Source organism: Hemiscyllium ocellatum, chromosome 47 (genome assembly GCF_020745735.1).
Source record: "Hemiscyllium ocellatum isolate sHemOce1 chromosome 47, sHemOce1.pat.X.cur, whole genome shotgun sequence".
Classification (NCBI taxonomy): domain Eukaryota; kingdom Metazoa; phylum Chordata; class Chondrichthyes; order Orectolobiformes; family Hemiscylliidae; genus Hemiscyllium; species Hemiscyllium ocellatum.
The window spans coordinates 14493299-14515411 of NC_083447.1; the positions used below are offsets into that span (position 1 = coordinate 14493299).

Consider the following 22113-nt stretch of genomic DNA (forward strand, 5'->3'; position numbering starts at 1 on the left):
AAAAGGCCTCTACATCCTATGTATTCAGGCAATGCTTGGACATACTTAAACAGATTCTCACCAGCCTTCGGCTACAATGGGATTGCTCTCCATCACTGTCCTCATCACTACCTCTGCCTTTCCACCTCCGCATTTTAAATCGACTTTTGAGTTTTCAGTTCCAACCTCTAAAGTTCAAAAACTCTCTCTCCCTTTTTTCTGCTACAGCCTTCCTTTCCTTTTCTCTTTCTTCTGCTTGAGCTGTTCTCTTTTATTGCTTTCCTTCTGCTTTCAATTGTAATTCAAACTATTTCATCTCCTTTTCTTTTGTTTGTTTGCCTCTAATTCAACCTACTTGATTTGCAATTGATCTTTAGCCTTTTCCAAAGATTCTGATGACATTTCTGGTAAATGTAAATGTTGAGTTATTGCTGCCGTTACCTCTCTTTTCGCACAAGGCTACCCTAACTCCAGCTTATCTGCCAATTCCAAAGGTTTTGCCTTGCACACTTTTTATAAAACTCCCAAAGTGACTTCTTCCACCCTGAGGAAACTCTCAGTGACTGAAAGAACCATTATTACAAAAGGCACACCCCATTTAAACCAACTAAATGCCAAGACCTGAGAAGGGAACACCAGCACTCACCACTTCACATCTTTGACAGCACCAGTCTTAATGATTGTGAAGTCTGACAGGTTGGTTTCCTTTGTGGGTATTTATCCAGTCCCACAACCAGAGGATTTATATGCAAAGCTGACACGAAAGGCTGTCCTTCGCAAAGCTTCATGAGCAGTGCTTACTTGCAACTATGTTTAAATGAGGATTCCTAGAAGTATACTCTAAGTAATACTTATAAGGACTTGTACCAATATATGAGATTGCTATTTGGGTTATCAGCTTGTTCACTTTTTCAGCGGATGATGGGGAACATTTTGTGATGTCTACCTCAGGTTGTCATTTGCCTACATGACATTGTAATAACAAGGAAAACTAATAAGGAACACTTAGAGAACTTGGATATAGACCTTAGGTCTTTTTCCAAGATGGGCATACACCTGGAAAATGTGTGCTCCAGGCCCCCCAAGTGACCAGTTTGGGCTACAGAGTTGACAAGACTGGCTTACATCCGTTGAAAGATAAAATGAGAGGGATCAAAGCTGCCACGGCTCCCATTTCTCTCCAGGAGCTTAGGTCATTTTCTGGGCTGGTAAGTTATTATGAATTGGAGAAAAACCTGGTTTTATCCAGGCATCGTTGCATCAACTCCTAAGAAAGGATCATCCTTGGAAATAAACAATGAAGTGAAAAATAGCTACGATCCCAAGAAAGATCTGGTATTTTCATGCAAATCCTCCCCGTATAACATCAGGGTAGTATTAGCTCATAGGTAGCCCAATGCAGATGAATGCCAAATAGCATATGCATCCAAGAATTTGGTGATTGCAGAGCATGAATACACCCAGATGGAGAAAGAAGGTTTAATGATCATATTTGTGTTCAGGAAGTTCCACCACTACCTTTTATGGATGTAAATTTGTGGTAATCACTGACCACACACCCTTACTTGGCCTGCTTAAGTGGATAAGGTGATGTTGCCCATAGCTTTGGGCCACATTCAGCAGTGGTCAGTAATACTAAATCTTATAATTACAAATTGAGAACACTTGACAGGAGGCCAATAGTGAATGTGGATGCATTGAGCTGCCTCCTGCTGGCAGATACACCGCTGGCAGTACTCCACTGGAAGAGTCAGGAATGGTATTAAGTTTTCTGGAAATGCTCCCAGTCACAGCTGACTATATCAGATGTTAGACGCAGAACGATCCAGTCTTTTCAAAATGAAACAGCTGGTGGTGATGGGGGAAACCAGAGGGCTGACATGATTGCTGGGCCTGGAGACACCAGTTAACAGTAAAGGACAACATATTGTTATGGGGAGCAAAGGTGATTATCCGGAGCAAAGGTCAGTGCCAAAAACTGGCTGAACTCCACCAGGGGTCTCCAAAATGAAAATATTGGCAAGAAATTATGTCTGGTGGCGAAGCCTGAATGCAGACATAACTGCTTTGGTGGCCAGACTACCAACAAGGACAAAGATTACCACCAGCAGTTCTCTCACATTCGTGGAATTTGTTGGGTAAACTTTGGATTTAGTTGCACGTCGACTATGCAGGTTATTTCATGGGTTCAGTGTTCTTAGTCATTTCAGATGTTTTCAATACACGGAGTCTTAGAAGTGTTGGTCACAGAAAAAGGGCCATCGTTTGCCAGCAGGGAATTTGGATATTCTCAAAAGCTGGATGGGATTTGACATGTAAGGACAGCTCTATACTACCCATCATCCAATGGTCTGACAGAAAGAGCAGGCCAAAATTTGAAGTCTGGTTTGAAGACACAGTCTGCAGCCTCACCAGATACCTAGTTGTCATGCTTCTTATTTGATCATGGGATCACCCCTCATAGACCAGCACCAGCCGAATTACTAATGGGTAGAAGACTCTGCACCAGCTTAAGTCTGATCATACTGAATCTGGTGAGGAGGACCAAGTGTCATCAGGAACACCAATGCCAGATACAAGCCTCCGCCAAGTGAGAGAGACACTTTGATACATTGCACAAAGTTAGATGTACAAATCATGGAAATAGCCCCATGTGGGTAAGAGTCATAGTTGACCGGTGATGAATAAAGTTCAGGTGGGTATGACAGTACTGAATGTGGACGAGATGAAAGCTGCAACTTTGCAAATGGTATGGGAACAAAACATGAGCTGCCCCTCAGACATGTTGGAAAGGCTGCCAGAACCCACATGTCACCCTCGCCATCAAACGTTGACTAGTCCTCGGAATCAGAGATGGGCATGACAAATGTAGCCCCCTCGATGTTTCTGCTGCCTGAAGAAGAGGGCAAATTCAACTGAAGTGCTCCTGGCACAAGAGGTGAGCTCCCGTATGTTACATGCCACCCAAAATCAGTTGTCAAGTGGGAGGAACCTGTCCCGGTGCTAAAATGCCCCAGGAGGCTCTCCCAGAAAAAAAATACCAATGTCCTCAGATTCAGGGGGAGGGATGTAGCGTTTGTAATGAGGTCAGCCAGGAGGACCTCATAGAATGTGAGTTCCCTGAATGAGGCTGTTAACCTGGTCTAAAGAGCCCGGCCTGACAGATACTAAGAGATGTGGCAGAGATTCTGACACTCTGAGAGCTGGCTCTGAAGGGGCAGTGTCAAAGTCAAGGACTGTCCATGTATAAATTAAGGGTGATATGCTACCAGCCTCTGTGGAGTTATTTCATCTCCTAAGCAATCAAATCTTTTACTATGGATAGCATCAAATGCCAGGGGACTCTTGAACCATCATGTTCACAGCATCACTCTTCAATTTGAATGAGGCTCAGGACAATGTGTGCAGGGATTCTGCTACAGTCTGGCTTGCATTCACATTCAGCACTTCCACCTGCCGAGTGTGTGAGAGTGCAGAATTATTGATTTCTCACATCTCTGGAGGAAAAGTTTCTTTTTATGTAGCAGATTTTCAGGACATTGGTCTGCCATTCAAAGTCTGGAAAATGTATAATGGGCAGCTGAGTATGTCTACTGACCCTTATAAGGCATTGGTCTGCCAAGAACAGAAACACATTGTCTTATTTTTTCTGGCTCAATGTTGTCATACAGTGTGTTCCAGCATTTGAGGCCAACTTTGCAGTCTACACACTGAAATATTGAGTTATTGCTGACAGAAGAGGGGGTAATCAAAATTCCTCAGGACTCCTCCCAACCTGTTACACTAATTTATCTCTGGCTTTTCAAGTTCATCAATGGGTCCAGCAGTCTAGAAGAAAAAACTCCAGAGAAAACTCAGGGCATGTAGCAGCCGGGAGAGATTTACTGACTTCCAACACTGCTGAGACAATTGCAGTTTCTGCTGCTGAAAAGAAACTAAAAATCCTGTTTCTGTGAGAGCTTGACCTCACCCATTCAAGCTGTTTCTATTGTTCCAACTTCAGAGAAACCCCAAGGCCTCACGAGCTGTTTACTCTAGTAGTTTATGGTATACTGCCCGACACCTCTGCCTTAAAACCTCTCTTCTAAAATACCAGGACTAAATAACCTCTTAAGTCCAGAGCATCATTACCCAACTGATCAAAGAAAGCCAGCATTGCTTTGTGAAGGACAGGTCTGCCTGACAAATCTGATTGAATTTTTAATGAGGTTATAGTGTTGGGTAGTGGAATGTCTGTGGATGTTATATAATAAGAACTTCCAAAAAGTATTCAAAGACTTTTAGTTCATGTTATGTTCCTTGAAATTGAAGGAGGCTGATTAATCTTGTTGGAACACTGGCTAAGGAAGGCTGGAACTCCAGTTGGCAGATTATTCATTCACAGGATAAGAGCTTTGCTGGCTAGCCCATCAATTGTTGTCCATCCCCGTTTGCCCAGAGGGCAGTTAAGAATCAACCACATTACTATGGGTCTGGAATCACATTTGCCCAGACCTTCCTTAAAGACCGTTAGTTATAGACCAACAGATTTATCCGGAAACACTAGCTTTCAGAACACTGCCTCTTCATCAGGCGGCTGTGTCATCAGATGAAGGAGCAGCGCTCCAAAAGCCAGTGCTTCCAAATAACCTGTTGGACTATATCCTGGTCATGTGTTATTTTTAAAATTCCATGGCAGAATTCAAATCTGGTTCCCTGCCACTATACCAGAGTTTCTGGATTAACAGATCAGCGATAATACCACTAAGTCATTGCCTCCCCATCAATTAAACATTATGACTACTAGTGACCACATGAATATGAGACTTCAATTATTCTCCATATTTATCAGCTCTAAAAAGACATTGATTGGTCACATGAATGTACAAAATCGAGCAAATCAATTTTAATGTAGGCAAATATGAGGTAATTCACTTTGGACCAAAGTTACTTGGACAGCATTTAGAAAAAGTGGGTGTCAATAGCATTTGGAGGTTCAAGTGCGTGGATTTTTAAAATATTTTGAACAGGCACTGAAAATAATCAGAAAGATCAATATAATACGGGATTTTATAACTAGAGAAGTAGAATCGGTGGAGAGATGGCAGTCATAATTCACCAATACAAAATGTGCTGTTTATGCAGCACCTCATGTACTATGAGCAGTTTTAGACACCACACCACTACATAGAAAAATATATTGGTCTTGGAGAAAGTGAGGCTTATATTTAGCAGCATGCTATCTCAACTCTCAATAATTTTTGTAATTTTTTAAGACACAGCCAGCTTGGTTGGTACTGGTGTACAGAGCCACTCTTAGTCTATGGAATACTGGATTTTATGTGCAGAAGTATGGATTATAATATTTGAGCTGTAATGATGAACCTGTCAAACTTATTGAGACAGAGTTAACAGTAGACTTGACATTAGAATGTAACAAAGCATAGGAAACCTATAGCAGATAGATTTAGCACTGCTTTTCTAAGTAAAGTTTGTAATGTGACAAGATCTTCTCCTAAACTATGAATGGGAGATATTTTTGTTCAGTCAAGACTGGGCACTCTGTTAACAATTTATGTTCTGTGTTATAGGAAAATCTAGTGTTGAATATGATATCAATCAGGTATGGATGGCAACACATGTTTCCTCCCCACAATATATTCTGGTAAATCTAGAGAGGAAGGAAATAGTACATCGAGGCAGCCTAATGTATAAGGTATGTATAGCGCATTGAGACATAAAAGATAATAGGGGACAATTTAGTTAATACTCAATGGAGTCATTGCCATATTCAGTGATAGAATTAATTTTAAGTTTTACTGTCAGATAAAATGTGGTTTATAGAAATCCAGCAGACATTTTTACATCTTCTTCCCATTTTCATCTTAATTGAAGTATGAATGCATTAAAGTTTTATAGTTTGTACCAGTCATTTATTTAACAATTAGCAACTTGCAATAGTCTGCATTGGAGAGATGAGAAGACAGGGGTGTTTGGGTGTTGAAGGTTTGGTGGGGTGCAAGTGATGGGGAGGTCATGTCATGGACAATAGTTGTTAAACCCCACCCCCCCCACCAATAATCTGATGGTAAGTCTTGATTTGGAATGAAAGATGTTTTGATGTGAAATAGAACGATTCACAAATACTAGTTTTATTGAAAAAGCGACTTCACATCAACTGAGGGTAACATAATCTTACCTCCTAAATCAATGACTTCCTCTTTATTGGTTGTCTCTATATGCCAATCACTTAAAAACTCAAAAACAGGGGTGTGCAAAAGTTGACAAGTTAAAGTGAGGTGCATTTCTTGAGCGATGATCTACATGAATAGGGAACAAATAGTCCACAAAGGACTACTGGTGTCTTTCACAATTAGAGAGAGAGAGAATTGATTATCTGTAGCTTGAAAGAAACCACTCCAAAGCGTGGGTAAAGTGAGGAGGCAGGTATCCATGAACTACCACAGCTGACCTGGTGATTGAGCCAATGCTGTTGATTTTATTCTGTACCACATTGTAGTCATCTCGCCAACTGAGATAACTAACCACACATTTCCAACTCAAGAACATAATAAATAAGAGCATTTAGGAATATTTAGCGCTACCATTCAATAAAATTATGGTTGATCTGATTGTAACCTTAACTTCACTTTCCTGCCTGGTCCCCATGGTTCTTGATTCCCTAGTAGATCAAAAATCTATTTAAGTCAGCCTTGGGTGGCACAGTGGCTTAGTGGTTCGCACTGGTGCCTCACAGTGCCAGCACTAGCTTCAATTCCACCTTTGGGTGATTGTCTGTGATGTTCGGACATTCTCCCCATCTCTCCATGTCTGCATGCGTTTTCTCTGGGTGCTCTGGTTTCCTCTCATAGTACAAAGATGTGCAGCTTTGGTGAATTGGCTAAATTTCCTGTAGTGTCCAAGGATGTGCAAGCTTGTAAGGTTAGCCATAGGAAATGCAGGATTACGTAGGGGGTAGGTTTGGGTAGGACAGTGTGGCATGCTCTTCAGAGGGTCGTTGAGGACTCAATGTGCCGAAATGCCTGCTTCCTTATTGTAGGGGATTCTACAATTGAATATGCTCAATTACCCTAACTTCATTGTTCTGTCTGGGAGAGATTTCCAAAGATTAACTTTCCTTGGAGAGAAGAATTCTTCCTCATCTCATCTTCATTGGGGGATCTCTCATATTGAAACTGTTTTCTTCATTCTAATTAGGGAAGCATCAATATCAATCCTGTCAGGCTCACTGCAGGCCTTAAGTGGCAATGGAGGCAGATGGATTGTTAGACGAGTAAACTAGAAACCCTCCTAGTTTTTCTGGGACATTGACCCAGTTGAAATCTTAAGATCTCATACCCACACAATGCACTCCTCTTACTTCTGAACCGCCAAAATTCTTTTTATATCTCCTCTTTTCTACTATGACGTGTCAATGGTCTCTTACATATCGATTGCTGCATCCGTGCCCTCCCATGCATCTTTTATGCCCATTCTTTTTGTATCTGCTATAGAACCAGTGAAATGTTGTGAAATGGCAAATTATGAAGTGCTCCTGAAACCAGCACAATGGGCAAAGAAACTTTGAAATATCCGCTATAAATACGTGCTCATTTTATAATCTCTTAAATGATATTAATGGATTCTGCCTATTCATATATTAGTGCCAAAAAGCTGTAATTCACTTCACATCTCTTATCAAAGAAAGGAGGCTGCGCAGATTTTCAGATATCTACTTTTCCAGATTGCTTCATTATGATGGCTCATACAAGTTCCAAAGATATACAGCATAATAACCCTGTAGGAGAAAAGAAGGGCTGCAGATGCTAGGGATCAGAGTTGAGAGTGTGGTGCTGGAAAAGCAGAGCAGGTCAGGCTGCATCCGAAGAGCAAGAGAATCCCATCAGGATGGAGGGCTTATGCCCGAAACGTTCGTTCTCCTGCTCCTCGGATATTGCCTGTCCTGCTCTGCTTTTCCAGCACCACGCTTTTGAGTATAATAACCCTGGCAGAAAACATAGCTTGCAAAGGAGTGACAAAGTTTTTTTTAATGATTTCTTTATTACCTAGAAATAACCTGATTTTTCAATGCCTCTATTTATTTACCCAAGAAGTGTCAGATGGGAGTGTTAAATGTGGACTTGCTATCTGATTTGTTATTTTGCATCAGCAAAAAATGCCCAAAATGCAAAAGGGATAGGAATCCTGGAATCAGATCTCATCCAGTTTGACTCCGGAGAATCCAAGCCCAAATTGTATGCAGTGCTAGAAATTCAGCTCATTAATTATTGCACTAATTTGCATTCAAAACAACAAATAAATATAGACCCCTCATAGTCTCACCTGTTATGCAGAGCAAAGTTACTTCAGAAATCTGTCAAAGCTATAATTTATTCCACACGCTGTTGCCTCAAAAAGAAGACAGGGAATAGTCACATTTTTCAAATCACTGCTGTTTTCATTTTTGTTTATGCTATTTCACTTGCATTCCTTTTCTTCAGGTCACAGTGAAAGATCGAGAATACTATGCCAAACAGAGTTTGTCAGGTGAAAACCTGGTGGTTCTTACAGTTACAATAAAGGTGAGACTGAATTGAAATAATGAGGATAACTAAATATTCAATGTATACAACAGCAGCTTGTATTAATATAAGATCATTAATATTATAAGACAGCACAAATGCAATCAAATAAATATAACAAATTACAGGAGGGGTGACCTGAAGCTTTGCCAAAGAAATAGAACTGAATGCATATAATAAAGTAGTAGACGGAAGTCGAGAGGCAAAACATTTTATTAGAGAAAAAATTCTGTAGAATATGGTCTCGCTCTTTCCTTGATTTATCTTAGCTTCCAAAGGCAATTCAAACTCATCTGATCCCAGTGGATCGGAGGAGAAAATGACCCAAGTTATCCATGTACAGGGAGGCTGTGACTAATAGACCTCTGTTGCCTGGAATAGTCACCCTTTCTCGGCTCACATCCTTCCTGATGGACTCAGTACAAGGTTCTATACAAAACACAAACAAAGCAGCAGAGAGTGGGCAGCCTTGCCTGATTCCAGAGCTGATTCCAGAGCTGAAATTTTCTGATTCCCACCCATTGATTGAGGCTGCACTAATTAATTTGATGTAGAGCAAGTCGGATTCAATTTTGGATTTCCTCCCCTAAACTCAGTTGGAAGAGTATGACCCATATCTACATATGCGATATCCTGTCAAAGACCTCTCCTGGTTGATGAGGCAGGTGTCCAAGCCCTGCATGTAGGTGATTGTATCCCTGAGGAGCGCTGGGCTGCTAGAGATCTTACTGCCACTTTCCGTACAAGTTTGGTTGGGCTGAATCAACAAACACAGAGCGGATCTGACCCGGTTGGCCATGATCTCAGACGGAACTTTGTAATCTACATTCAGCAGTGAAATTGGTTACCAATTTCTAATGTGCTCCCTCTCTCCACTTGTAGATGAGGGTGATGACATCTTTCCTCATGAATTTACACATACTATCTGCCAGAAACATATTGTTGTATATCTCGAACAGGTCCTCGCCAATCAAATCCCAAGAGCTGAATACAACTCAGCCGGTAAGCTGTCGCTTCCGGGAGTTTTATTCTTTTCAAAGGACACAAGAACCTTGGTTAGCTCATCCACCAGAGAGAAATGCCGGTCCACTGTCTTCCGCATCTTGTCATATCAGACCTCCATGTCAGAGGACAGGAACAACCGTGAGACCAAGCTTTCTGTGCACTTCATGTTATACAATCTGGCATAAAAGACATTACTGAGCCATCTTTCTCCTTCAGGCTGCTCTTCACAAAGCCCTCTCTGGACACCTTACATAAGAAGAAATGTGAGCATGCCTCATCCACATATTCAGTATAACACAACACAGATCATTTTCACACCTCAAGGACTCTTAAGATCTTTACACTGCAAATGCCTTTATCTTCCTATCTGTACTGGCCATCCTTCCCAACTTCTTTATAACTTTATTATTTGTGTACGTGTGTGTGATGTCACATTTTTATTGTTTTGGTTTGGAGTAATGGATAGTAAAATTCCTTATCTTTCACTCAAGGAAACTGCATGAAATGTGAAAGCTGCAACCTAACAAAGAATAATAAGTATTTGTTGTGACCGATGAAAGGGGATTTAAAAATAGAGGAACCAACCACCACTCCTCATCAGCTCATAACACATTCAATCACTTTCAGTTGATGCTGTCAGGCCTGTTGCATTTCTCCAGCATTTTCTGTCCGTATTTCAGAAAATAACATGTCCTTGCCGAGACATGGGGACAGCATTGTGAGCAGTGGAGGAGGCAGAGAAGGAAACCTTTGAATGGAAGGACAAGTGGTCTCTCCTGAGAAAACCACACTGAGAAGGGATCTTCTGAGAGTACCTCTCTTGTATTGTTATGAATAAGGACAGTACGACACCACAGGAGAAGTGAAGGCAACTTTAATAAAATTATGTCAGCATAAAAACAACTTCTAGGAAAGAAATTTATCAGTTCATAGCTCCAAGCAAAGTTAAAACTCAGTGAGAAAGAATTCTGGGAAGGGGATATGCCAACCATGGTTAACTAGGGAAGTTAAGAAGAGCATAATATTGAAAGAAAGAACATGCTATGTGGCAATGAGTTTTTAAACCTACCAAAAGATGACCAAAATAAATAATGAAGAGTGAGAAGATGAACTTTAAGGGTAAACTTGTAACTAATATCAAGATAGTCAGCAAGAGTTTCTTTAATGTATAAAAAGAGAGAGGCCAAAGTGAACAGTGGTCCCTGAGTCGAGAATGGTCCCTGAGAGAACAAGGCCTGGCAAGATAACAATGGGGAACCAGAAAATGGAACAGAAATTGAATAAATATTTTGCATCAATTTTCACAGTAGAGCACAGTAATAGCATTTCAAAAATTACTAAGCAATTAAGGGCCAACCCTCATGTGTGGGCCAATAGACATTCTCAGACCAACCCTATCCCTGTATTTACCATGGCTACTCCACCTAGCCTACACATTCCTGGACACTACGTGGCAATTTTGCTTGGCCAGTCTACCTAACCTGTACATCTTTGGACTATCAGGAAACTAGAGCACCCAGATGAAACCCGCAAAGATATAGGGAGAACACATCAATCCACAAGCCTGACACCACACGGATGGCACAAACCTACCCTGCTGTTGTAGTCAATCACCTCTTTTCCAGCCAAATCTTCTCACTGAATCTGACACAGAGTTTAGTGCCTAGCATCTCATTCTGACAATGGACGATCTCTTTCTCGATCTTACCTATGTTGCTGGTATATTTATGGAACATGACAACTGGATACATGGTAAATGCATGGATAGGGTTGGTCTGGTTGAGGTGCTCTTCAGAGAATCAATGGGCCAAATAGTCACTATCTGCACTGGATGCTATATTTATTGTACTGGCTACCACTATGCTCACCTCTGTTTGAATGGCTTCTTTAACAATGATGCCATCAACAAACTATTCATCCACTTGTGCAGACCTCACTTACATCCATACAGACTGAGAGCACTCCAAATCTGTTGACAATTGCATAGTGTGAGGCTTCTCTACTCTTATTTGCTCAGGCCCTTAACAGCATCATTCACAGTCACATCATCCTAGCCCTCACTGCTGAAATAAACTAACAACTTTGTTCGAAGAGGTGTGACAGTCTTCCAGAACAAGGTGTCTAGGTATTTATACTCCTCCCTTATATAGTACATTGTTTGTAGTTCAATTCTAGATTACTAATCCTGATCTGAAATTCCACCAGATAAGAACATTAGAACATATATAAAAAGATAGGAAATGAAGCAGGAGTAGGCCATCTGGCCCCTCAAGCTCGCTCTGCCATTCAACAAGAACGTGGCTGATTTTTTTCGTGGACTCAGCTGCATTTACCTGCCTGCTCGCCATAGCCCTGAATTCCTTTACTGTTCAAAAATCAATCTTTGTCTTTAAACATTTGATGAGGTAACCTCAACTGCTTCGATGAGCAGGGAATTCCTCAACTCAGTCATAAATCTGCTCCCCTTTATTTTGAGGCTGTATCTCCTCATTCTAGTTTCACCTGCCTGTGGAAAATAACCTCCCTGCTTGTATCTTTTCTATTCTTGCCATAATTTTATATGTTTCTATAAGATCCCACCTCATTCTTCTAAATTCCAATGAGTATAGTCCCAGTCTACTAATGAGGAAAAACTGAGGACTGCAAATGCTGGAGGTCAGAGTTGAAAAGTGTGGTGCTGGAAAAACACAGCAGGCCAGGCAGCATCCAAGGAGCAGGAGAATCGATGTTACGGGCATAAGCCGTTCTTCAGCAATGAGGCTGGTGTGCCAAGCGGGCTGAGATAGAAGGTAGGGGGGAGGGAATTTGGGGGAGGGGCGCTGGGAATATGATAGGTGGGAAGAGGTGAGGGTGATAGGCTGGAGAGGGGGTGGGAGTGGAGAGATTGGGAAGAAGATTGCAGGTCAAGAGGGCGGTGCTGAATCCGGGGGTTGGGACTGAGATAAGGTAGGGGGAGAGGAAATGAGGAAGCTGGAGAAATCTACATTCATCCCGTGTGGTTGGAGGGTTCCTAGGCAGAAGATGAGGTGCTCTTCCTCCAGGAGTCATGTGGCCAGGGTCTGGCGATGGAGGAGGCCAAGGACCTGCATGTCCTTAGCGGAGTGGGAGGGGGAGTTAAAGTGTTCAGCCACGGGGCGGTTGGGTTGGTTGGGTGCAGGTGTCCCAGAGGTGTTCCCTGAAACGTTCCGCAAGTAGGCGGCCTGTCTCTCCAATGTAGAGGAGACCACATCGGGTGCAGTGGATACAGTAAATGATGTCTGTGGAAGTGCAGCTGAATTTGCGACGGATATGGAAGGATCCATTGGGGCCTTGGAGGGAGGTGAGGGGGGAGGTGTGGGCGCAATTTTGCACTTCTTGCGGTTGCAGTGGAAGGTGCTGGGAGTGGAGGTTGGGTTGGTGGGGGGTGTGGACCTGATGAGGGAGTTGCAAAGGGAGTGGTCTCTCCGGAACCCTGATAGGGGTGGGGACGGAAATATATCCCTGGTGGTGGGGTCTGTTTGGAGGTGGCAGAAATGACGGAGGATGATACGATGTATCCGGAGGTTGGTGGGGTGGAAGGTGAGGACCAGTGAGGTTCTGTCCTGGTGGTGATTGGCGGTGGGTTTCAAGGGCTGAGGTGCGGGAAGTGGAGGAGATGCGGTGGAGAGGATAGTCAACCACATCGGAGGGGAAATTGCAGTCTTTGAAGAAGGAGGCCATTTGGGTTGTTCGGTATTGGAATTGGTCCTCTTGGGAGCAAGTGCGGCGGAGGCGAAGGAATTGGGATAATGGGATGGTGTTTTTACAGGGGGCAGAGTGAGAGGAGGTTTAATCTAGGTAGTTGTGGGAGTCGGTTGGCTTGTAGTAAATGTCTGTGTTGAGTCAGTCGTTTGAGATAGAAATGGAGAGGTCTAGGAAGGGGAGGGAGGAGTCTGATACGGTCCAGGTAAATTTGAGGTCGGGGGGAAGGTGTTAGTAAAGTGGATGAACTGTTCAATCTCCTCATGGGAGCACGAGGTAACGCCAATACAATCATTGATGTAGCGGAGGAAAAGGTGGGGGGTGGTGCCAGTGTAGCTGTGGAAGATGGACTTATCCACATATCCGACGAAGAAGCAGGCATAGCTGGGGCCCATGTGGGTGCCTATGGCTACTCCTTTGGTTTGGAGGAAGTGGGAGGATTGGAAGGAGAAGATATTAAGAGTGAGGACCAGTTCAGTCTGTCAATGGAAGGGTACTGTTTGGGTTGGCAGGAGAGGAAGAAGCAGAGGGCTTGGAGACCTTCGTGATGGCGGATGGAAGTGTATAGGGACTGGATGTCCATCGTGAAGATAAGACATTGGGGCCGGGGAAGCGAAAGTCATGGAGGAGGTGGAGGGCGTGGGTGGTGTCCTGAATGTAGGTGGGGAGTTCTTGGACTAAGGGGGACAGGACAGTGTCGAGGTATGCAGAGATGAGTTCGGTGGTTCAGGAGCAGGCTGAGAGAATGGGTGGGCCGAGGCAGTTGGGTTTGTAGATTTTGGACAAGAGGTAGAAACGGGCAGTGCAGAATTGTGAGATTATGAGGTTGGAGGTGCATCTCCTCCACTTCCTGTACCTCTGCCCTTGAACCCAGCCCCTCCAATTACCACCAGGACAGAACCCCACTGATCCTCACCTTCCACCCCACCAACCTCCGGATAGTATCTTTCTCTGTCATTTCTGCCACCTCCAAACAGACCCCACCATCAGGGATATATTTCCCTCCTCACCCCTATCAGCGTTCCGGAGAGACCACTCCCTCCGCGACTCCTTCATCAGGTCCACACCCCCCCACCAACCCAACCTCCACTCCCAGCACCTTCCACTGTAACTGCAAGAAGTGCAAAACTTGTGCCCACGCTTGTACCTCATCTCCATCCAAGGCCCCAGTGGATCCTTCCATATCCGTCGCAAATTCACCTGCACCTCCACAGACATCATTTACTGTATCTGCTGCACCCAATGTGGTCTCCTCTACATTGGGGAGACAGGCCGCCTACTTGTGGAATATTTCAGGGAACACCTCTGGGACACCCGCACCAACCAATCCAACCGCCCCGTGGCAGAACATTTTAACTCCTCCTCCCACTCCACCAAGGACATGCAGGTCCTTGGCTTCCTCCATCGCCAGACCCTGGCCACACGACGCCTGAAGGAAGAGTGACTCATCTTCTGCCTAGGAACCCTCCAACCATACGGATGAATGTAGATTTCTCCAGCTTTCTCATTTCCCCTCCCCCCACCTCATCTCAGTCCCAACCCCCGGATTCAGCACCGCCCTCTTGACCTGCAATCTTCTTCCTAATCTCTCCACTCCCACCCCCTCTCCGGCCTATCACCCTCACCCTCACCTCCTTCCACCTATCATATTCCCAGCGCCTCTCCCCCAAATTTCCTCACCCCTACCTTTTATCTCAGCCCGCTTGGCACACCAGCCTCATTCCTGAAGAACGGCTTATGCCTGAAACGTCGATTTTCCTGCTCCTCGGATGCTGCCTGGCCTGCACCACAGTCTACTCATAACCCAACTGTTTCAACTCTGGAATCAACCTAGTGAACCTCCTCTGTATCCCTTCCAATGCCAGTACATTCTTTCTCAAGTAAAGAAACCAAAACTGCACAATACTCCAGATGTGGTCTTATCAGCACCTCATACAGCTGTGGCATAATCTCCCTGTTTTTAAACTTCATCCCTCTAGCAATGAAGGACAATATTCCATTTGCCGCCTTAATTACCTGTTGCACCTGCAAACCAACTTTTTGTGATTTATGCACAAGGACACCCAGGTCCCTCTGCACAGCAGCATGCTATAATTTTCACCTTTTAAACTGCGGTCCACTTTGCTGTTATTCCTACCAGAATGGATGATCTCGCGTTTATCAACGTTGTATTCCACTTGCCAGATCCTTGCCACTTAGTTAACCTATCTATATCCCTCTGCAGACTTCCTGTGCTCTCTGGACACTTTGCTCTACCACTCATCTTGGTATCATCTGTGAACTTTGACACTCTACATCTGGTCCCCAACTCCAAATCATCTATGTAAATTGTAATCAATTGCAGTCACAACACCTATCCCTGAGATACACCACTAGTGAATGATTGCCAACCAGAAAAACACCCATATACCCCACTCTTTGCTTTCTGTAGTTAACCAATCCTCTTTCCAATTTAGTACATTACCAGTTTTGGGTGTAACCCTTCTTCGGACTGGGGGTGCGTGTAAGGGGAGGCGCAGATGAAGGGGATGGTTGGGGAGAGGGGCAGAGTGGTGAGATAGGGATAGGTAAGCACAATTAGAGGGTACAACCTGGTTGGTTGATGGGAGGAATGAATCGGGTTGGTAGCTGGAAGGGAGGGTCACTCAGAGGAATGGAAGGGAAGGGGAGGGCTGGAAAGGCACCTCTCCATCACATCTCCTTCATTCCTCACTCCATTGCCTTAAATCCACGCCTAAACGCAAGAATGATATGCCCTCACATATCATCCCACCAATCTCTGCATCCACCATATCATCCTTAAACACTTCCACCAACTCCGATTAGACCCCACCACCAAGAATAACTTCCCCTTCCCACCCCTCTCTGCCTTCCACAAGGACTGTTCCCTTCACTAATTCTTGGTTTGATCCATTCTCCCCACCAACCCGCGTCCCCCCCAACTGAAACCGAACACATGATACGTTCCCCTGCAACTGTAAAAGGTGCAAAACTTGCTGGTGCACCACCATCATCACCTCCATCCAAAGCTCTAAATAGTTCTTACAGGTGAAACAAACGTTCACCTGCCTCTCCTCCAATCTAGTTTACTATATCAGGTGCTCCCATTGTGGTCTTCTCTACATCAAACGTAAACTCAGGGCATGTTTCGCTAAGCATCTTAGTCAGGTGCTCAGGGACCTCCCAATAACCGTCCATTTTAATTCTCCCTTGCACTCCCTTTCTGACATGACCATCCTCAGTTTCCTCCATTGTCACAATGAATCAGACCACAAATTGAAGGAACAACACGTCATCTTTCACCTAGGCAGCCTACAGCCCGGAGGACGCAACTTGAGTTCTCCAATTTCAAAGAACCCCGCTTCCCATCTCCTGACTCCCTTTCCAGCCCCTCCCACTCCCTTCCATTCTTCTGACTGACCCTTCCTTTGAGCTACCAACCAGATTCATTCCTCCCATTGACCAACCTGTGTTCACCAATTCCTACCTCACCACTCCGCCCCTCTCCCCAGCACCCCACCCTTTATTTGCAACTCCCCTTATACTCACCGCCAGTCCTGAAGGAGGGTTACACCCAAAATGTTGAGTTCTCCATCTCCTAATGCTGCCTGGCTTGCTGTGTTCTTCCAGCCTTCTGCTTGACTATCTTGGATTCCAGCATCTGCAGTTTTTTTGTTTCTAATACATTACCCACAACGGTGTGCACCTTTATTTTATGCAGCAACCTTTTGTGCGGCTTTTTGCTGAGTGCCCTCTGGAAATTTAGATACACAACATCCACTGGTTCCCCATTGTCCATTGCACTCATAATGTTGTAAAAGAATTTGAGTGAATTAGTTAAACATGACCTGCTTTCATGATCCATGCTGCACCTGTCCGATGGGATCCAGATTTCTATCCAGATGTCTTACCATTTCTTTCTTGATTTTCCCCACTACAGAAGTTAACGGGTTTATAGTAACCTACCTTTTGTCTACCTCATTTTTTAAACAGTGGCAATACATTTGCTTTTCTCCAATCTGCCACAATTGCCTAGAGTCCTTCGATAAATTTTGATAAATTACCACGAGTGCACTTGCTATTCCACCCCCATCTATTTTAGTGCCAGGGGATGCATTCTTTCAGAGCCAAAAGACCTGTCTAGCTTTAGCCCCATTAGCTTGCACAACAATATCTCTTTAGTGACAATGATCATTTCCAGGTCCTTAATTGCCATAGCTCCTTGTCATCAATTATTTTTGTTGTCTGTCTTCCACTGTGAGGACCAACACAAAAACTCTGTTCAAACCCTCAGCCATTTCCTGTTTTCCCATTATTAAATCCACCTTCTCATCCTGTAAAGTTTCAATTAGATTACTTACAGTATGGAAACAGGCCCTTCGGCCCAACAAGTTCACACCGACCCGCCGAAGCGCAACCCACCCATACCCCTACATTTACCCCTTACCTAACACTACGAGCAATTTAGCATGGCCAGTTCACCTAACCTGCACATCTTTGGACTGTGGGAGGAAACCGGAGCACCCGGAGGAAACCCACACAGACACGGGGAGAACGTGCAAACTCCACACAGTCAGTCGCCTGAGTCGGGAATTGAACCCGGGTCTCAGGCGCTGTGAGGCAGCAGTGCTAACCACTGTGCCACCGTGCCGCCAATGTTTACCTTTACTTCTTTATTTTATATATTTTGCTGACTGTATTTATATTCTGAGCCATTTGGCTCTCAAAATCTATCTTACATTTCTTTATAGCTTTTCCCTTGGCTTTCTATTGACCTTTAAAAATTTCCCAATCCTCTAGTTTCCCACTAATCTTTGCCACTTTGTATCATTAGTTTTCACTTTGATATCCTCCTTTATAGGAGAAAGTGAGGACTGCATATGCTGGAGATCAGAGCTGAAAATGTGTTGCTGGAAAAGCGCAGTTTGGAGGAAGTGGGAGGATTGGAAAGAGAAGTTGTTCAGAGTGAGGACCAGTTCAGTCAGTCGAAGGAGGGTGTCAGTGGAATGGTCCTGAAGAAGGGCTCATGCCCGAAATGTCGATTCTCCTGCTTCTTGGATGCTGCCTGACCTGCTGCCCTTTTCCATCAACACATTTTCAGCTCCATCCTCCTTTATATCCTTAGTTATCCATGATTATCTCTTTTCCTTCAGCCCTTTCCTTTTCACTGGTATATGCTTTTGCTGAGCATTGTGAAACATCGCTTTGAAAGTCCTTTGACCCACCATCTCATCTTTGCTTCCAGTCTACATAGCCAGCTGCTCACGCGTCACATTGTAATCTCATTTGTTTAAGTACAAGATACTGGTATTAGATTTTACCTTCTCATCCTCTATCTATATTTTAAATTCAGCCATCCTGTGATGGCTCCTTCCTTAACTATGAATCATTAATTATTGCTACATTTTCAGCAGATGTGCTTGGCCTAGATTGCCTTAGCATTCACACGCTCCCACTTTCCACAGCTACAACCTAACACCTGACCTGCCATTATTGCTTATTCCATTTAATTGTTATTTCCATTGTTTTCTTAATTAACCTAGAATAATTCTTATGTAGTGTAGAATTTGCTGTACTTATAAAATGCTAGAACCACCTGGAACTAAAGATACACTTTTCTGAATTACACAGATATGTATTTTAAATATTTATTTTAATTTTTTTTCTTCTATTGTTATCTTTTACATTGTTTTATGTTTTATTCATTTTGTTACTTCTTTTTACAGAGCATCTTTAACTCTAGCTAGCAATTATTACCTGTGCCTTGCACAAATCACTTACTGACCAGTCGGCTGACTAATTTGCTAACTCAGATATTTTTCACTCAATTTCTTCACCCCCAGCCCCAAGCTCCACTCTCAGGAAGGACGTGAAACTGTTGTGTGTGCACAGTCTCTCTTATGTTATTTATGGAGTTGCTGTCCCCACACTCTCTCTTATGTTGTTTCTGAAGCTGCTGTACCTACTCTTGTATTGTTTATGAAACTGCTGTCCCTTCTCTGTTGTGCTATTATGAAGCTGCTGTCTCCCTCCTATCTCTTGTGCTGTTTATGAAGCTACTGTACAGACTCTTGGACTTTTAATGAAACTGATGTCCCTGCACTCTCTCATACTGTTTATGAAGTTGTTATCTTCACACTGTCTTGCATTGCAATGCTGCTGTCCTTGTTTTCTCTCTTTGAGTTGTTTGTGAAGCTGTTGTTCCTGTTGTCTCTCATGTGCTGTTAATGAAGCTGATTTCCTTGCTCTCTCTCTCCATCACTGCTTATAAAGGTACCTTACTCTGTTTATGAAGCTGCTACCTCTGTGTTCTCGACTTTCGCTGTTTAAGAAGCTGCCATCTTTGCTATCTCTCTATCACTAATTATAAAGCTGCTATCTTCACTCTCAGTCTCGCACTGTTTTTTGCTGTCTGTATGTTGCTACTTATAAAAGTTGCCGTCTTTGCTCCCTATTATGCACTGTTAATCAATTTGTTGTCCCTAGTTTCTTTCATCACTATTAATGGAACTGATGTCCTTGCTCTCTCCGTGTTGCTACTAATGGAACTGCTTTCCATTTTCTTTCACAATGTTTATGAGATATACGAACAGAATTAGGCCATTTGGCCCGTCATTCGATCACATATGTTTCTCAACCCTATTCTCCAGTCTTCATCCTGTAACCCTTGATCTTCTTACCAATTAGGAGCCTATTTATCTCTGTCTTAAATATACTCTTGACTTGGCCTCCACAGCCCTCTGCAGCAATGAATTCCTCACATTAACCACCCTCTGACTGAACAGTTTCCTCATCATCTCAATTCTAATGGATCAGTCCTTCACTTTGAGGCTGACCCATCAAGTCTGAGTCTCTCCTACGAGTAGAAGCATCTTCTCCACATCCAGTCTACGGAGACCTCTCAGTATACTGTAAATTTAAATCAGATTTCTGCCCCCTCCTGTTGCGCCTGTCAAATAGTGTGTTTTAACTTATATCTAGCAACGAAACTGCAGGTTGACTCTCAATAGTAATAAACAATAATGTTTATTTATTTAACACAATATTATAATAACAAAATACCATACAAACTGACAATTTATAGTATAAATCTGATCAACTATCTTGTACTTTAATTTTGGATGATCATATATGACCACATGAGATCTTGGCCTTGATCCGCGCAGTGATGATCATCTGGTCTTCTTTTCCCCATGGTTGGTCTCAAGTTACCGCCTGGAGAATGATGTTGCGGTGATTTTTATACTTAGAAGTATTCGCGCATTTTTTGGGAGGGTCTTTGATGTTCACCAATAGATCGATCACCCTGATCAATCAGACCCAACCAGACGTTGTAATGTCGATGGCAGGATGGTCCTTGGGGATCCATTCCTAGAAGTGCTGGGAGCACGTAGGTCAAGTAGCCCTTTCCATATAAGGGTGTGAGGCACCCCTTTGTCTAGTAAACAACTCAAAGTTTCTGATTGCCCTGGTAATAGCATTCAGGTCAATTCCATTCAATTCGAATTCAAGTGTGCATTGTATTGTCTGCTGTTGAGTCATCTGTATACTGTCTGTCTGAAGCAGCAGCCTGTCTGGATTCTGTAGCTTGTTTATTTCAGAGTTTTTGAGATCAGACACTTCGTCTATCACCCTCACCTTAACCTCCTTCCACCTATCGCATTTCCAACGCCCCTCCACCAAGTCCCTCCTCCCTACCTTTTATCTTAGCCTGCTTGGCACACTTTCCTCATTCCTGAAGAAGGGCTCATGCCCGAAACCTCGATTCTCCTGCTCCTTGGATGCTGCCTGACCAGCTGCAGTTTTCCAGCAACACATTTTCAGATCAGTCACTTCTGGCTAAGGCTTGCCTCAATATCTCAGCATGCCGCATTTATTGGCCCTTTTTTCCATCATTTTGAGCAGCCTGTCTGGTCACACGTCTAAACTCCATTTAATACACACCCAGCATTATCAACCCCATCTCATATGACGAGCTCTTCATCCCCAGGATATTTCTTGTATCCTTTCTCTGGACTCCCTCCAAAGCCAGCTTATGCGCCTTTAGATAAGGGTCCAAAATATTTCAAATGCGATCTGACCAGAGCCCTATACAGCCTTATCCCTGCTCTCATATTGTTGCTTTCTTGAAATGAATGCTAACATTGTATTTGCCTTCCTAACTGCCAACTGAACTTGCATGTTAACCTTAAGAGCATTCAGAGCTACGACTCCTAAGTCCTTCTGTATTTCAGATTTCCAAAGTGTTTTCCCATTTAGAAAATAGTCTATGCATCTCTTCTTTCTACCAAAGTGCATAAACGTACACTTTCCCACATGGTATTCCATGTGCCACTTCTTTGTTGACTCTTGTAACCTGTCCTAGTCCTTCTGCAACCCCCCTGCTTCCTCAACACTACCTGTCCCTCCACCTAACTTTGTATCATCTGCAAGAAAAATACCCTCAGTTCTTTCATCCAGATTGTTAACGTGGAACACGAATTGTTGCGGCCCCAACAAGTACTCTGATGGAACTCCACAGCCTGATCCTGAAAAAGACTCCTATATCCTTACTCTCTGTCTTCTGCCAGTCACTCAATCCTTTATCTATGCGAATACCTTGCCCCCTTAATACCGTGGCTCTTAGCTCTTATTTAGCAGCCTGTTATGCTTTACCTTGTCAAAGGCCTTTTTGAAATCCAAATGGATCACATCCACTGGCTCTCCTTTGTCTAACTTGGTTGTTACCTCCTCAAAGAATTCTGATAGATTTGACAGGCATGACGTCCTTTTGATAAAGCTATGCTGACTCAGATCTATTTTAACATGCACTTCCAAGTGCTCCTTAATAATGGACTCTAAATGTACA

At 43.4% G+C, this 22113-nt stretch overlaps 1 protein-coding gene across 1 annotated transcript in view; it reads left to right on the top strand.

Annotated features, from left to right (window-relative positions):
• The window catches only part of LOC132836636 (cation channel sperm-associated auxiliary subunit gamma-like), a 265261-nt gene that overhangs the window by 190264 nt on the left and 52884 nt on the right, over positions 1–22113 (top strand). The window contains exons 12-13 of the mRNA XM_060856028.1: positions 5550–5674; positions 8460–8540. Of these exons, the coding sequence (XP_060712011.1) occupies positions 5550–5674; positions 8460–8540 (206 nt within the window). The remainder of the gene's footprint in view (positions 1–5549; positions 5675–8459; positions 8541–22113) is intronic.